The sequence below is a fragment of the Mycetomoellerius zeteki genome, unplaced genomic scaffold (genome assembly GCF_001594055.1).
Source record: "Mycetomoellerius zeteki isolate Tzet28-1 unplaced genomic scaffold, Tzet1.0 scaffold228, whole genome shotgun sequence".
Classification (NCBI taxonomy): Eukaryota; Metazoa; Arthropoda; class Insecta; order Hymenoptera; family Formicidae; genus Mycetomoellerius; species Mycetomoellerius zeteki.
In genome coordinates this window covers 1418876-1437844 of record NW_017257203.1, presented here as the reverse complement: position 1 = coordinate 1437844, position 18969 = coordinate 1418876, and the positions used below count along the sequence as shown (strand labels likewise).

Here is an 18969-nt window from a genome sequence, read left to right as displayed (position 1 = left end):
CACGCACGCACGCACGCACGCACGCACGCACGCACGCACGCACGCACGCACACGCACATACACCACATACATATTAAATTCTTATAAACATAATAAAAGTTAGGCACAAAATCCGTTTAAAAACAATCTATTTAAGATACGCTATTCTACTCTACTATTACAATACTTTAGTTATGATACGGTGAAAAGAAATGAGGCTAGAAACAAGTGGACAGAAATAGAGAGCCAAAGGGCGAAGAAATTAAAAATAAAGCGTTTGTTGTGGAGGTTGGTGTCGGTCATGGTACATACCAGGATCGCCGAGGGGCAGGAGGGGGTGGGCAGAGATGCTGGAGCTGCCCATAAGGGAGCTGCTTGGAGTGGCCCCACGATAGCCTCCCCCCTCCGAGCCCTGCAATGCCCTACCACCGCTAGTCTGCCGGAACGAATTGGACCTGCGAGCAAGAGAGAGTCAAGTTCAGCATCAGACTTAGGCTGTCAAATGCCAAGCCTGTGTTTGGAACTAACTTATCCCTTCTTTCTCTTTTGTTATCGTCAACGATTGTAATAAGAAAAAAGAAAAGGAAAAAAAGAATGCTTCTCGACTAACCGACGCTACGATGCAAGGAATTATGCGGATGATATTGATTTTCGTACCAATCCACATCTTAAAATATGCGATAAACAAAAATAGATTCTACTTCTGATACGATACACGGTCAACACTGCCGTTGAGTGATTTTTACTGCAATGTAGTTATTGTTGTTGACGTAGAATTATTTTGTATTTTTAATTATACAATATAATAAAATATAAAAATGTATTTTAAAACGTTTAAATGTGCAGATATCTATGTATATACATATTCACTAATTATACATGTATATATAATTAGTAAATCATCACGGATCGTGTAAGACGTCGCGGGTGCAACGGAGAACTACTACCATTAAATTTGGGAATAGTGAAGACAGCCGTTATTTTCGATGAAAACGAAATTGTGAAAAAAGGCTGTCCTACTTTGCAAAAATGCCATATAGAATATACTTTATAAAAACATTAATTAATATAGAAAACTTTATTTGCGCGTTCGAAAATAGCCATACGTGCAGTAATTATATGAAACACAAGAGAAATATCTTGCGTGTTCCAAAGCATAAATAAAATACAAGGAAAAGTGCACTTTCAAAATAAATATACCTAATATATTATTCACATCATATTTAGACTTTAATGCATTCAACTTTTACGATCTCGTATATAATTTTATTTATATTTTATTGCTCTCGAGGTGAAAAACAGTTTAGAAGAGGCAAAATATATAAACACTTAGAATCACCTTAATGTAAAGAGACTCTTTTTTTGTAGAATTTAATATCAATATGTAATAATGTATAATTTTAACTTGCTTATAAACAAATTTAATGTCACGCGCGTTATATCAGTTTTTTTTTGTTAGTCGATGTTTCAATGTATGAAGGCGTTCTTCAACCGTGCATCGATATCGCACAACAAATGAAAATCTATCGGTGTACAAGAACAACTTCTTTTCTTCTGATTGTATCATATAATAGACTATCTTCTATTTTAGAGAACAATCTACTGCTATGGATAAATATTTTGTTGGATAGAACTTGTTAGGGCAGTGAAACGTGGTACTTTGCTGTGTATTATTAGATACAACAATATAAATAATTAGTGATCACGCTATTGAGAGAGGGTACACTCATCATTCGGGTTTATCGTGCCTGATGGTGAGCCTGACTCCCCGCCACCCCTGTCCGAGCAGGCAACACTGACAAACGGAAATATAAAAATGGATATGATAAACCGTTTCCACTATGAAAATTGGAAACGTTTGGATAATACATGTATAAGTATTGACTTATATCCCGGCAAAAGCAAGACCGTGCCACCTCCTATCTTACTCACAAATTTGGTGCGTTCGTTAATAAAAATCTCAATGGTACAAATCAACATTAGGAAAACAGTACGTAATGGTCTGCATGCACTATCTACATATTACATGGGTATCCAAGAACTCTTTTAATTATTCAACAACTCTTCGATCTCTTAAAGGAACTTACCTTTGAAATGTCTGCCTCTTCACGTAATTATCTCGAACAAATTCAACAATTTGTTTTTGAGTTTTGCCGCTATACCTGGTAATATGTAAAAGCATCAATGTAGTGATATTTTAATTATCCAATTTCAAAGTACCATATGTTATTTAACAAGTTCCTATACAATCATATTTTAAAAATGGAATATTTAAATGTAAAAGATATATATCTAATATACATTTAGATTCTAGAAAACTATAAAAATTGGACATTAACTTTCTTCGATAAATATAGCAATATTCTTAGATCTGATTTGGCATACCTAAATGATGATCCACGGCTAAGCACTCTAGTTTTCTGTCTTACAACTCTCTTAACTACAGAGCAACGGAAGAAACCATGATTTTCTACACATTTTTTCCAAAAGTTTTTACATTCATTACGTCCCTCAAAGAAAAATTCGACTGTATCTTTATAATATCCCTACAAGTGATAAAAAGTGACATAAATACATGATTACGATACAAATAGTGAATATTAAATAGTTATATATTATTAATTTAATATCTAATGTAAAAATAATAAATATTAAAAATAATTTAAATACTTACATAGCCCTCAGGATGTAATTTGATTAAAAAACGTTTTCGTTTGAAACTGATTTTTCTGATTTTGGCCCAACTAAATGTATTTATCTTAGTATAATTTTGAAAAACTACAATGCCCATATGTGCCACTGCGAGATTTAATGGAACATTTTCATGATCCTAGCACAAAACAACATAAAGTTATAAAGATATTTTATATATGTACAGAAGAAATTGTAATTTCAAAGTATATATATCTTAGAGTATAGCTTACCTTAGCTGGATGCATTTTCATTCCATACAATTCACAACGTCGAGCAGTTTCTAAAAGATTGAGATCTGCCTCTGCAGGAGATTGACCCCTGTTAACATTAAAATAATATTAGGTACGATCAACATTAATAAAGTTATGTATTTAATAAATATTTATACTTATTTTAATATATATTTCTTACGAATGTTTCTTGTGATTCTCCATAATACGTCGTTCTAATTCTTGATCTTGATGAGGCACAAACTTGTATGTTGATAAATACGTATGATCTGGATAGTCTTCTATCACATAATCCCCACATTCAGCTGCAAACAAAAAATAATAATCAAAGAAATAGACCACAACATATTTTATTAAACAATGGCAATAAAATCAAAATATATTATGAACAATTAATATGTTAATCTAATTTGTTAGGCTTAGATTTAAAATTAATAGTAACAGAAATATACAATAATTATTATTACCTTGGACAATATAACTGGCCATCAATGCTGCTGTGTTATCATTGCATTGCAGTAAACCTTGAGCTAAATCCCGTTTGATTTGTAGACAGAATAAATATCTTGTAAATTCCTCCTCGAGCTGTGCAGGATCTGGCGTATAAAATTTAACACAGAACCTCAATAACGGATCAATAAGAGACAAACCAACTTGTCTGCATACTGGTTTCTCCAAATCCAACCAATACTGTAAATATTAATACCTTTAATTTAAATGTTCATTGAAAAATGTTATTTACATTAAAAATCACATCTTACTTTTGTAAAATTTGGTTCTTGATATTCAAGACCAAAGTAATCCGCTTCTAAAAGATGCAATTGCTTACAAACTTGATCAAACAACACTCTACCTAGTGCTTTGGCCTGAAATTTTCAAATAATTACATTTATGTAGCATGATATAACTAAACTTTGATATAACTAACTTCGTTAAATTATAAAATATATCGACATTTTGTTATTATATTATATTTTCATAAATAATTATACCTGTAATACGAAATATATAAAAGAAATATTATATAATCGAGTGCTGTGTAAATGTACAGAATGATCTTATTGTACTTTCACTGTAAAAAGTCAAGATGCTAGAATAAAATTAATCTCTAAAGAAATAAGCAACACGTTGCACACACACACACACACACACACACACACACACACACACACACACACACACACAAGCATTGTAAATAAATAATCAATAAATGAGTATACATATTTCACACATTCAAGGAGATCCCCCATTTGATACATTATATGCTCCAATAGCTCATTCTTCTGGAAGTATATGCACACACTATATTGCATATATATGGTAACTATCTTGCCAATATAAAAATATATAATATTATAAGCTAATAAAAATTTTTTAATCTAAATAATGAAATATTTCATTTACGAAAATTTCATCTACAAAATTAATTCTAAGATTCTTTTGAAAATTTTTAGAAGCTTACAAGCTAATAGAGCAGTTTATCTATGCTCTCTTCAGCATCATTAAAACCTCCCATAATACTAAAACAAGTATGAAAATTTTTAAGGTGCTCCAAAATAATATAACAAAAAAGTGCAAATCTTAAATATCGGAATTTTAAATTAAATGACTTCAGGGAGAAGATTGTAAGAGGCTTTGTAATCAATGACTCTTGACCTGAATACATGAAGTAAATGGTTTAACATGCCTATGAAGCAAAATATGATAGAATTAATGCATATGCAGGCTTTTGGATTACATAAAAGATACGAACGATACAAGTTCAAGTTACATAAAAGTAATGATGTCAAACATAATAAATAATATATACTTTACGAGGATTACATTATATCTCAGAGATATATATGAAGCTCTCTCAAATTAAATTATTTAATGGCGTTTTAACACATACATACACACACACACGCACGCATCCACGCAAGCACACACATACACACACAAAATATAAGTGGAGACACATAGGACAGATATATAACAGCTTAGGCTCGCAAATGCGATAATAGAGGAGCACATATTCAATTGCTGTATAATGTAGAATTATGAAGGTACAATAAGATATTCAAGCATCACTCAATGTCACTTTACAACATTTATTTCTGCGATAGTCTCCGTAGGGCGTCTTTATGAATAGTAGTCAACAAACATTTTCACATATAGCTTGCGTATTTTAGCTTGCGTATAAACAATGCACACGAAGGTCTCAAAAAAACATATTGCGCCACGTGGAGAGCAAGAGCGTAAAATATCCTTAACTTATATTTATTTATAGAGGTTCTATCGTGACCTCAGTTAGACAAAAACTCTCGCGTTTTCTTCTATAAAAGCTGCTTTAAGAAGTGAATTTGAAGCTTTATCGATCTAAAACTTTATTAGCTAAAAGATTTTAAATTTTGTTAAATTATTTGAGAACTTCACTGTACAATTTCCATTATGTATTTTAACATGTAATTATCGCAAGCATTTGAAAGACGAGACAATATTATTTGAGAATGAAATATAAGTATTCTTTACCTGCACTTGAAACATTGTAATAGAGTCATCCAACATCTGTACACGAACTGCCAGCATCTTTCCAGCTTTTCGCGGTGTTGCAGGAGGTGTCCTACTACCTCCGTCTACACCAGCTGGCGTCGAATGACTGTGAGGCATTTTCGAGCCGGCCCCCTTCATGCCAAAACTTTCTATATCATTCATCATGATTCATTTATTCTGTTTTACGAAGCAATCGTTTAATGCGTATTTTCTTAAAAGGGACAATCAATGTGTCTGTATTATGTCATCATCTGTAACGAGAGAATTAGAAAAGATAAGAAATTATGTTTTCAAATATATTCCATGGGAAGAAATTAAATCAGAATTAATCTACGATGTATGATTAGTTGCAAAAAAAATATTGGCGTATGAAATAATAAGAATAGCGAACTTACGTGAGCTTGTTAAGCGATCTAATGATTTTATCAAAAAACGGGAAATAGAATAATCATAATAAACTGGAGAACAGAATCAAACATGTCAGAAAATCAGAAATATAATGGAATATTTCAAAAATAGAAACAAAACATCCTTTCTCTAATCAATTATTTTGTAACTGTTGGAAGTATTCTTGTCGCTGATTGGATAACACTTTTAGATGTAAAAGATTAATCTGAGCGAAGAAAACTTGCAACGGTTGCAAAATAAACGTTCTGCTGAACGCGGCCTTTCTCAGTGTCGAGACAATACTTGTTTTATCCCGCAACTCGCACTATTTCTAGATAAAGGGACAGGAGAGATTGAAAGAGAAGGAACAGAATCCGAGCCAATTTTACCTCGAGTCTCGCAAAGCGGAGCGAAGCGGACACGAGCGTCTCGCCTCTATTCCCGACGCGCTGCTCCACTTTCGGCTGTCACCGTACACGCGTCTTTTTAAAAGCGCATCGATTCATTCTCACGACGCGACGCGGGGACACGCGAGTCGGTGTCGCGGATACGCGAGACAGGACAGAACGTAGAACGTACTCGTAACTCGGGTCCGCGTCGTTATCTATCCGATCGTCGCCAGAGAACGACGCTAAGCGACGGTGTTTACATAACGCGCTGCGGTATATCATTGTAAGTCACGCGGAGTCCCCCGCGTCGTTTCCTCGTTCCGGTACCGCTAGCTTCGCCACGATTAACCTTCCTCTTCTTATTGTTAGACTCAGTTTCTCATTTTCTGGTTAACTCATGGCTCGGACGTAACTTCGCTTAATTCAACGATAATGTAAAAATTGTGTTTTTCTAGCTATGATTAATCATTAAAGTAACTTTTAAAGTAACTGATAAACTTTTAAAGTTATTCACTACAAAACTATTAGTTTAGGCTATTTTTCATGTAGGAGACACAAATATTATTCTATCTTTGTTATTCATTGAATGTCAAGAAGAATAGAACGACGTTTGTGTCGATTGCGTCTCTCAAAAGAAAAGCAGTCTTAGTGATTAACTATAGCTAAAAATCTAACGAGTTAACAAAAAAATGAAGAAAGAAAAACAGGCCTCTATGTCTATTTCAAGGAACGTAGATTAACTCTAATCTTACTTTTTATCTTTTCCCAGTTCCGAAAGCTAGAAAAAGCTGAAGAGCGAGTTGAACCAAGATTAAAGTTAATTTACATTGGTAGAAACGAGCATTAGATTTATTGGTCCTCAGGGCCGCGTTCAGAAAGTTCAGTCCGGTGTATTTTTCTGACATCATTTTATCCTTGTTGTTCTCCGAATGTTAAACAAGAATGATATCTGGGTGCACCCGGGTGAAATTTATGATCGTAGCCGACCATGCTCGTTTTTACCAATGTAGATTCACTTTAATCCCGGTACAGCTCGCTCTTCATCTTTTTCTAGAACTAGAAAAAGATGACAAATTGGTTAAACCGAGATTAAAATTAAATTGCATTGGTAGAAACGGGCCAGGCGCGATTAACCGCGACGACGACGACGTCAAGTCGTCATGAAAGAGAGACGCCTCTCGCGAATCCCGTAACTGACCGCGGTCGAGGATCGGAGCAGGAGGATGCGTGTTTTAATGCGTGCTAACGTTTATATCGCTTTCACCTCGCTTCGCCGCGCCGCCCGCGCACGTCCGTCCGCGTATAAAGTGCGTGGTCGTCATAATTGCGAGTTCCTCGGCGCGGCGTACCGAAAATGGAAGCCGATAGGTTGTCGTCGTGAAGGAGGCTGTAGAACGCCCTTCGCGCGTTCTTCCGTGAGAGAACTCAGTGAACTCTTGTATATCGTGAGAACAAATCGCGGAGTAAATCTAAGGAGAGGCGGAAAAAGAAGAAGAAAGATATAAGCTTATTTATTCAGAAAGAGAGAGAGAGAGAGAGAGAGGGGGGGGGAGAGGAAGAAGAGGAAAAATGGGCTGGGTAATTTTTTTGATATTATACGTACGTCTACCGGGGCCGTCGGTGGTGTGCCCCGCTGCCAGCACGCCTCGACACGCGTCAACCAGAGTTCATTGATCACTGAGGCACCACCGCTGCGTCCGCCGGCCGCTTCCGTCGACCGCTACACCGTGTCCTCCTCGCGGCTGCGGCAGCGACAGCGGCGACAACGACGACGACGATGACGACGGAAGGGAACGCGACGATCGTGTCGTCGTTAATAACGGGTGGCAATGCTGCTCGCCGATCTCGCGGCAGTCGCGACGCCGCCCGACGTCGTAGGTGCGGCGATATGTGCGCGACGATGCTCGACCATCGAGCGCGTACGAAAGCTCCGAATCGGAGCCATCACGTATAGATACGTACACATAGATATTTATGTGTATATCGTACGCATACACTCACGCAACACTCATTTACAAGACGGTTCGACGAGTTTCCGCCTAAACACAATTCACACTAAACGAGCAGTGGTGCTCAAGAACGGGTATTACCATTACGTTGTACGTTCTGTTCTGTTGCGTTTTATTACATCGCGTCCCGCAGCCCGTTCCGTCTTCGTTGCTCGCAATATTCGCGATCGCGCCACAAGGCACAACTATAACGTAGGGCCGGTCTACCGAGGGCGCGACATGTACAAAGGGCGGTGGCACCGGTCCCACGAGCCGCGTGTGTGGTGACACCTGACAGTCGAGGTCGACAGGTTGGACGATTTACCTGTCGAAGGACAATTATGGTGAGGATATTACGCTGGTAAATATTATTGTAATTTTTATCGAATGAAGTCTATAAGACGTGAAGAGCGCTATATTACCGATTGATGATTATATATCGGCTTTACACTTTTTACTCGATCGGTATAATTATCGGTGTCGATAAAAACATTTTTTTTTTCATTTATCACACGTAGATAATCAAGCTCGGATAATAATATAATTGCAGTTTTTAATAAAAATCAAATATTTTCAAATCTTATATATATATATATATATATATAAAATATCATCATAATAACATAAATTAGAATTAGTATTATATAAATATAAATATAATCAATATAAATATAAATATAAATCAATATAAATGTAATCAACTAATCATATTTTTAACAGTCACGCGAACTCTCAATGGAATTCTATTTTGATTTATCTAACACAAATTATTGATTATCTAAAGAAGGAAAAATAATTAAAATTATCGCCATCTAGAAACTCTGTCATTTATTTCTCTTACATTCGATTTACGCTCCAATCTTTATTTTCGAGCGATTTTTAATAGCTATATCTTAATTGTTAGTATCTATAATCATTATTAGCACGGACATCAGATCAGCAAATAAAAATAAAAAGAAATTAATATATTTAAATAAATCTAATAATAATAATAATATTTACTTCAATTTTAATAATTACAAGAAATTTCATAAAATTGATCTTTAATATTAAATCTCATCAAATACTGCAGATACGACAAATATATGACTTTTAAAACAATATCTTCTATATATATGTAATATAACAATATCTTCTATATACATGTAATATACGTACAGAAGGTGTTTGAAGATGTCGTACATTCTCTTTTACTCGCGAACTTCTCGTGAATTGTAAGTCCTCAAACTGTATCTGAACTGTAAACAATCGCGAACTTTCTTCAACGAATTGCAAGTACATACATGAATGTATAATACTAACGGCGCTGTTTATTATGCATTTGTTCATCCAATCCAGATCCAGTTTCAGATTAACATATAAATAATAGAAATAAAACCTTTTCTTTTTTTAATATAGTAGAATTACTTCAGTGTCATTGAGGAGAAGTTGATTGATATTTTAATAAAGGATGTTTAAAGAAAACCAACTAGTATATAATAGTATAACAATGTATGTATATATATATAATATATATATAGAGCTGCAGTTTTATTTATATATATACATTTTCTTATGTATAAGTATGTTATTATTAATGTTATCATCTGAGAGTTAATATACACATGTAAAATTTTCCTTGCGTATCTCATTGGTTGCCATGGGTGTGTCCTGAATTTAAATGAAAGATCATTTATATTCGCGTGCACCGACGTAATCTATCACTCTGTACTGTCTTTTATACGTCTGTTCTTTTTTTTCTTTTTCTCGTTTTCTCTATTCTCAACGCAGTACATCAGCTAAGATACTCTGCCGTCTAATATTATTTTCTATGTTCGCCCATTTAATATTCATGGCTTAGCACGTTTACGTGATTACCTTCGTACATTACAAATGGGGTGCGCAGAAGACTAAACAGCTTGATGGTACGATCGGACGCTTATTTTTCCACATCCTATTCCGTTACTTTTTACTTTTTTTTATTACGATTAAATAATCAAGTACTTTTGACACATTGGAAGTATGCTTGCTACCAAAATCATCGCTTCGCGAGTTCGCTCGTGATTGCTCCGCCTTGCCCCTCACAAACATCTATCGTACTTTGTCGTATTTTGCTTTTGATATCATACTTCGTTATATCCTTTTTTTTTTATTATCGCGATTAGACTGAACTTTGGGATATTCGTTCACGCGATCTAAATCATTCTGAGGATTTCGAAAATGAATCCCCCCCGTTTGTGCTCAGCCTCTATTCACTTCCGTGACTTTGTTATCCTCTTTGGTATCATCAAGATATTTGGCCAGTCGACGTAATAATAATCATGCGTATTATGTGATCTATGCAACTTATATATGTCGCCGTGGTTATTACAACTTTTCTCGTGTAAGAATCTCTGATAAAAATTTTCTAACGCTAAAAAGATCACTTTGACGGTCACAATTTTGAATATCAAATCGATAATCCCACTTTTATATTTATCCTTCGTGTCTATTGCGCCTCCGATGTCTTGATTCTTCGCCTCCGTGGCGAGAAAGGCTCCTTATCTAGAAAGGCTGCTGTGATATAGGTACAGAAACATGCCGGTCCTTCTAGAGTTAAGTATCTAATTCCTATGCGCCATATCTGTCCGGTTGACTTTTACGGGCTTTTTACCTTGTTACACTTTTACGTAATATTGCAGAATAATATGCCCACACATTTAAAATGTCCGCGATTATACAGGTCGCTAATCAGTCTAAAATTTAGACTCTAAATGTAGAGGTCTTACGTCAAATCCCAAGTACGTTCCGCTCGCACAAATGTGAGACGGAAATTAAATAGGGTAGATGAGATGTTAAAAGATGTAAGAAGATGCATCGAGTGACGAGGAGAAAATGTTTCTGACCCTTTAACGTCACGAGCGTCTATAAGATCACATCGCGAACTTGTTTTTTAACATTTTAAAGACAGTTTTAATTTTAACTTTTCATTATTTGTCCTCTTTAAAGATAAGTAACTTAACGAAGTATAAACTTTTTATATAAATAATTAATTTAATATTAGTATAAGTACTAAGAAGAAATTCTAGTCTTCTCTAAGTAAATTATAAAAATTTAAAAGTTCCGGCGTTAAAGGGTTAACGAACGTGCTCAACAAGCACGATGATTCGAGCGAGCGTCCTATGCCTTATACAAATTTCACGAATGGCTCAACTGTGTTTCCTTTTCGCATTACCGAGTCCCCCAGGATTTTCTAGCACAAATAGAAAACCCGATTCCCACAACTTTCAAATACTTCACGCTTCTCCCGCGCGCAATTATCGTTTGCGAGAAAAAATTCGCAATATCGTAATTTACAACATGACTTCTAATTCAATTATATACGTGCTTTTCCAGCCAACCGTAAATCCTAATACCATTTCGCTGTCGTGCGTTTTTCCTTTCTTTCGTCTCCTTTCTTCTTTTAAATTAATTACAGGAATGCACGTATGGTCAGCAAACAGCTCTCAAATAGAACAAGTCACGATAACGTTAAAATAACGTTAAAATAAATTATGGTTGATTGAAAAATGACTTTTAGTAATCATTCTCAAAGAACACATAAAAGTCAATAAAAAATCAAAATGAACTTCGTTTTTAACGAAAAATTAAAACTTCGTTTTAATTTCATGAAAGTCAAAATGATGATTTTTTGTTACAAAATTGGACTGTTTAATGACGTTAAGAATAAAGTCATTTTGTCTTTCTCTAATCGACTTGATATGTTCCTTGGATTTTGAAACAATTTTGACGTCGTTTTAATGTCACAGTGATTTGTGGACTGTTTGAACTAACAATGCGTGCTCCGGATGTTGTGCTTTCCAGATGAAACTTTTGGCACTTGTTCTATTGCTTCTTTTGTATATATAGTATTGCGGAGTCGCAAAGTGTTCCAATGTAACGTGCTTTCTTGTAAGCGACGCTTCAATCAAAGACACGATGAAAAATTTCGTCTTGGGGGGGGGGGAGGATTATTCAATGGGCTCACACACATTCATCTTATACAAAACGCTAACCCTTAACGGTCCGCGTCGCTTTTATTACATTAGATATTTTTTAATCTTCCGCATTCCAATACGCGCAAGACATCGAATTCTTTCGCGTCGTATACGTGCACTTTCCTAGACTCTTTCCTTTCGAAAGTACACGTAATACGACGGGCTTATCGGAGTCGTGTTAAGTGCCATCGATATTAGACCGTTAAGAGCACTCGATACAAAGTAGCCGCTAACATTATCGATACTACGACTACAATAATCAACAGGGTCTTTTACACGAGTACATGAGATGGAGTCATAATATAAATATACGCATATCTCGCACAGAGTTTTATCGATCGATCACGAGTAATAAGACATTAATAGATCTATCTTGTACGCTATATAAGAGTGAATGAGTGAATGAATGAGTGGACGTGCATATTTCTTATGAGTGCGCTAAGAAAAATGTAATAAATATTCAATTATATACTTTGTGAGGAAAACACCTCGATTTTCACAGATTCGAGTTCTTCCGCGCGTTCGCAATTACAAATGAACTTCTCGGAAGGTAAATCGATCGATTCAACTTTTTGTAACTTTCTTGATCTCAACATCAAAGCGCGTGATTAATTTTCCATTAATTTTTTTCTGCTTTTTATTTTGCGGAGTCGATCAAACTTCCGAGAGGTCCGATTAGCGCTTGATGTAAAAAAAAAGAAAATCTAAGATTCTCTCTGATCTTTCCTTTAGATTAATTCCACGTGTCCTCCTTGATTATAATTCGCGTCTCTAAACATCCCTTACAGAAATTTAATAATGGAAAGTAATGATTAATTACTTATTTTGAATATTAAAAATATTATTGTTCAAAATATGTAATTTTCAGTGTTAAATTGGATTTCTGTAAGGGATAAATGTAAATGCATCTCATCTTTCGCACTGGGGACGCAGAAATGCGATCCCTAAATTATATTCCCTCGTAACTGTACGACTTCAACAATTGCGGAGTTTCGCATTGCATTCCTTCGCGTCGCTTTATGCAAAGAACGGAGATCGTCGAGAGTTGGACAAAGTATATATCCTGCGTTAAAGTGCAATTCTCTAATTCCATAAGAAGTACAACAATTATTATCCGAATAGCCTAAATGGTACACGACTTATATAATACTGCTCGATTCGCTATTACATCGTTTTGCGTACGCTTGCATTCGCCTTCGAACGAGAGTCGCGCAAATACTTGAAATACATATATGCGGTTGTTACAAATACCTTTCAAAATCGAAAATCTGTACATTTAAGCACTCTCGTTGAATGTTACACGCACGTTAAGTTACTCCCTATGTCGCGAACTACCCACGGTATTCGTTTATAGTCAGAACGAATCTTGATAAAGTTGTTTTTATGAAGAACAGATGGTCTCAAGAGAATCACCCCGCATATATGAAATGTATCATGTTTTATAATGTGCAGATATAGGCGTTCATTTATGGTAGATCTTATGTCTCGATAAAATGTCACAGAATACACATACACATCTACATATAACATATATATGTGTGTGTGTGTGTGTGTATGAAAAGGTCAACAAAGAATATATAAATAATAAAAATTGTTTTTACAAATAAAGTTCTTTAGAGACTCTTTAACATTAAGTAAGAGGTTTACAAATTATTATCTTCATCTATTAAAACAAGAATAACTTCGCCAATATCGCATTTCTTACATAACAAGTAATAAAATTTATGATAAGATATGTACTACGTTTGATAACGAAATTAGTAAAAAGCAAATCTTTGGTGTTACAAGATCATTAACGAGAAGTAAAATTTGACGAGAGGTATCTCTCGATTACCCGAGGGATCGAAGTGTTTCCAGCCGAAAGATTTGACAGATTAAATGTGCAAGACGTAGAAGGTGAACGAGTTTTGGTGTGTCCCGGGAGATATCCTTTGCGTCTTTCGTGCACGAAGATCTACTTCGAAAAATTACTCAGAAGGTAACCCGGGGAATTCTCTATTACTAATACTAATATACAGTTAGCTTGTACACTTATATAAGTTCGTCCTAATTTTTTTCACTGTAAAATCAATAATCAAGATAAAAGACACGTGTTAAGAACAATCGATTCGTTCGAACCAGTTAGAATCGATTCTACATGGAGATTTCATGAATCGTCTTCAATAAGAAAGTTGCAAGATAGAAAGCAGCAACGTGGAAAATAAAAAATATGAAAGACATAGAAAGTGATAGTATCATAACAAGAATATTATAATTTTAGTAAGTTAACACAGTAATACCGCGGAGCCTCTCTATTCACAGAGGATACTTCTTTATAAAATTATCCTTTGGAATAGAACTCGTGACCCGTTTTTCCACACAACTATACTTATAATATTGATTACCACCCTCTAAAAGTAGTATTATAACACGTGGTATAAAAATATCAGGAGCATTAACATTCTAATAATAAGAATATTAAATGTCTCTACGAATCTAAAAGAGTAAAGATTCAATAATAAAATTAAAATTTTTACAAACGAGTTTTTTTCACCGTTTCGAAACCGTTTTCGAATATGGAACAATATCGAAATAATTGCAACAATGGTATAATTAATTTTTGTTATAATGTAACTTTGGTATAAATATATTAAACACATTATAATCACATTATGCAGGTATACCCTGTGATTGATACGTCACAAATTGAGTTCCCATAAAGAGTAGACTTAAGACATATACAATAAATGAACGGATTTCCATATCGCACGATGCATACATTTTGCGCGTCGCGATAAGATTACTAAAAATGAAGTATGTTAATTAAGTAAACAAGTCGTACCAATACAACGATTTATATTGTATTGTCGACACACAACATTTGTTTTACGCAGAATATATACACCTACCATAATTTATTTATATACCGCCAATGTGTGATGCAGATCGGAGTTACTTCATATATCTACTCAACCTTTTCTCGCGAAAAGGTCAGAGTTATTTTCTGTATCCGTGAATTTAGTGAAACGCGTAGAATTCATCGACAAAAGGGAGCTTTTCGTATGTATGCTAAGCCCTATATCAACAGAATCGCGAATCAGTTTCGCATATCACTTTCCAATTGAATTCCGCGTTACGCGAGAACTCTAAGTTGTGTTAACGCTATATAACAGAATCGAACCTAATTGTTATATCTTTTACGCATATATAAATATAAATAATATAATATACAATATATATAATATATATCAACTGTGTTATAAATAATAATATAATTTCTATATTCACGATATACGCCGTTCTTAATGTTTCACGTATCACCGTGATAAGTAGCCTACTATGTAGAGTTATCATTTGAACAATACATGTGTTAACACTCTCGCGCGAGAATAACAATTCAAAGAGTGACACCTCCCAACGCTTGTCGCATCGTTACGATCGATTAACATCTACTAAATGGAAATTGTTATCGAATCGCATCCGTCTCATCCTTTCGGTGTGATAAAAACGTTCCACTTGGTTTCTTTTTTAATTCCTATCAAGATCATAAGTTCGCCGTAATTGACTGTCAGACGCGTTTAACATCTTTCTCGTAACCTGTCCCTTAGTATCTCAATCGCTTAAAAGTTGCGACATGTACCTTGCTACACCGTGAGTCATTGCAACGATTTGGCACGAAGAAAATAAATAAGTATCTATTTCGTTTTCCGCTGAGTAAACTATATAGGCCGTGCGATTATTCTTCGATCTCATCTTAAAGGGACTACTCGTATTTGGGGGTACGGGCTTCCAAAGTGAAGCGATCAACGGCGAAAGTTGCTATGCTAAAAAAAGGGGTAGATTCGTATGTCCCTATATTGTCTATTCATACTGCATATAATCAAGTCTTCGGTAGAATAAGATGATTTATGAACGCGAACTATGAGATAATATTCATGAAATGATGGTTGTACTTTCAACGAGTTCCCGATAAAACTGGTACGTAATTAATGTGTGTGTGTGTGTGTGTGTGTGTGTGTGTGTGTGTGTGTGTGTGTGTGTGTGTGTGTGTGTGTGTGTGTGTGTGTGTGTGTGTGTGTGTGTGTGTGTGTGTGTGTGTGTGTGTGTGTGTGTGTGTGTGTGTGTGTGTGTGTGTGTGTGTGTGTGTGTGTGTGTGTAAATGCGTGTATAAATGTGTGACTGAAGGATGAGCGCGTCGTAACAAATACCTTTGTCTTTCTAGCATCGTAGAGCATTTTGTACTTACTCCCTGTGCGTACATAATACTTGTTCTTAAGAAATTTCGTTATTATTAAAAACATCGTCGCTTCTCTACATACCGGTAAACAGATACGCTACGTTAATTTTGGTTTCGATTAACGCGCGTCTAACGGGCCCACAGGGTATTCCCCGTTACACGATTCGGGGATTCCCGGCGCGGTGGCCTGTCAATCAAAACGACGCGCTAAGAAATTAACTACTAATTGTAAGGGTGGATCGCAGCCTTCCTTTTTTTTATTTTTGGCGTTTGCGTCTATCTCTTATCGTAGACTAATTTTATACTGACTAGAGGCATCGATACGTCTTAATTTGGCATGAAGCGTATAAGTGAAATTCCCAAACAACTCTCTCCGTTCATGGAGAAGAAAAATTCGAAGCAATTTTACTACAAAATACACAGTAAAATAGGAGTTTCTCCTTTCTGGAAAAATTTCGTGAAATATAAATACACGTGGCAGCCATGTCTCTACGGGAGAGAATATTTACGACATATTTCCTCGTGACAATCTTTTCTCACTTTGTCGTCCCGTACAATGCAATTTAATGTTAAGGGGGTTAGAACAACCGTGATTTACAAAGTCTAGTCGCTAAAAACTGAAAATAATTAACAACTTCACCAGATCATAAATATGATGATAGTATCTAACACAAAGTACTATCGATATCTTTGTCACGATATCTACAAAGTTGTAGATAGGAACAAATCTAGAACCACAGATCTACGCGATGATATCTACAGTGTCATAGAAAGTTTGTACAGTATTACAATATTGTGATAACGAGCGTCTAAAGTGATATAATTCTAACTAATATTATTATACCGCGATAAAACGTATGGCTATCACATGAAGGATAGTCGTATACGTTAGTAAAGAAAATAATGTCGGAGAATATTTAATGTAAATATAAATCTAGCACATGTACACATATATACGTTTTTACTCTATTCTTGATATATATATATATATATATATATTGGTGAAAAGTTCGCAATTCGTGTGTTTCCGCGTGTCTGAAGAACGTTTTAAGATTTCGGTACAGAGACGTTTCTCGTCAGTTTCGCATCTCTTTAAAAATTCATTTCTCGCACGTCTATCAATCAAAGGAAACAGACTCTTTGGATACGATTTTCTTGGCCAAAATCAGCCAAAATCGAAAGATATTGCAACATCGAAATGGATAAAAAGTAAAAGAAAAATAGGAAAATGAAGAAGGCAAAAGTCGAATTGAAAAAGAATTCAGGTAGAACTGCATCTTAATCCGTTTTTAGTTACCATTCCTCAAAAAATGTTGCTGTCTTAAGATAACGAGTAATTTCTGTCATGTTTGTGCAGTCACTGGTAGAAAAGACGGTGAATCTCTCTACTGCACGCCTGTTATTTACAAATCGCATTAAAATAACTCGTCATAGAGCAGCGAACGAGTTAATACTTCCCGGACAACGTAAACATCCGCAAGACATCGTAAAGACGTTTTACATCCAGACAAGATCTTTCAGGCGTGTTTCGAATATTTTTCGCAATTATAAATTACTCGTGATCTCTTCAGACATTCATGGCGTAGTATACCGTGTTTGGAGTATTGGCTGGAGCGGGCATGAGACTGGTGTTAGGATCGATGTAAGAGTTGGACATCAGCAGAACGTGTGACGCCGAGGTCGCTGGACCAAGAGCCGACTGCGGGAAGTCTCGGGCGGGCATGCTGGCGGCACCCTCGGGAACTCCACGTTCCGTTACTGCACACGTGTTAATGACGCGTGGTAATTGCATTACCGTCGCCGAAGACCCGACGACGGCTGTCACAGTCGCGGCTGACGATGATGACGCCGGGCACGCGAGTGGAGTAATGTTCCCAGATACGGGCTGTGCATTGCTACTACCGTAAGACGTTCCCAGAACCGATTCGCAGTTCTTGTTGCTATTAGTCATGATCCCGGTACATTTTAGGGAAGCGGTGGCAGCGGCCGATATGGACGAGGACGAAGACGACAGGGCGGATGCTGATGCCGAAGACGATGACGAGGACGTTGAGGAGGAAGACGACGAGGATGACGATGACGAAAACGATGAAGCGGCCGCGATGGAAATTGTTTGAGTTTGCACGTCTGCGGCGACGGCGACGGCAGTACCAGCGGTAGTACCAGCGGTAGCGGCGCCGCGTGTCAGGTGAGCCGGATACAACGGATAGCCGTCCTGATTACTCGCCGGAATACATCTCGAGGGCGCGATCACCGTGTACGAAGATGGTGATTGCTGCGTCGCTATGGGTACGCGGTACGACGCCATTTCGCCGTGATGATGTTGATGTTGATGCTGGTGTTGATGCTGATGCTGATGATGGTGAAATTGCATGGGATGTACCGTCGAGTGAGGCACAGGGGAGAACGCGATGTTGGGCGAGCGGAAGTCTTCAGTTTGATGAGGATGTATGTGAAGGTGTAAGGCCTGTTGGGCACTCTGCAACGGCATGGAATTCGGGTTGGAGGCGGATACGAGTGGTGGCGGTGGCGGAGGCGGGGGCGGGATGGGTGGCGATG

General features: G+C 36.4%; 2 protein-coding genes across 9 annotated transcripts in view; both read right to left on the bottom strand.

Moving 5' to 3' along the window:
* LOC108723302 (FERM, RhoGEF and pleckstrin domain-containing protein 1) overlaps positions 1–8528 on the bottom strand; it is a 35996-nt gene extending 27468 nt beyond the window's left edge. For 3 of the 8 annotated variants that reach the window (XM_018448943.1, XM_018448944.1, XM_018448941.1), the window contains exons 1-10: positions 7815–8528; positions 5415–5686; positions 3665–3769; positions 3371–3593; positions 3085–3208; positions 2904–2991; positions 2654–2809; positions 2365–2525; positions 2067–2141; positions 292–434 (exon numbers count right to left, since the gene is read on the bottom strand). In XM_018448943.1, the coding sequence (XP_018304445.1) occupies positions 292–434; positions 2067–2141; positions 2365–2525; positions 2654–2809; positions 2904–2991; positions 3085–3208; positions 3371–3593; positions 3665–3769; positions 5415–5600 (1261 nt within the window). In that variant the 5' untranslated portion in view covers positions 5601–5686; positions 7815–8528. Of the gene's footprint in view, positions 1–291; positions 435–1668; positions 1775–2066; positions 2142–2364; positions 2526–2653; positions 2810–2903; positions 2992–3084; positions 3209–3370; positions 3594–3664; positions 3770–5414; positions 5687–7814 lie in introns of those variants that run through there. The other 5 variants (XM_018448945.1, XM_018448946.1, XM_018448947.1 and 2 more) reach the window with 3 other exon arrangements.
* Positions 8529–17722: 9194 nt separating this feature from the next.
* LOC108723207 (uncharacterized) overlaps positions 17723–18969 on the bottom strand; it is a 10734-nt gene continuing 9487 nt past the window's right edge. The window contains 1 exon segment of the mRNA XM_018448767.1: positions 17723–18969. Within this exon segment, the coding sequence (XP_018304269.1) occupies positions 17978–18969 (992 nt within the window). The 3' untranslated portion in view covers positions 17723–17977.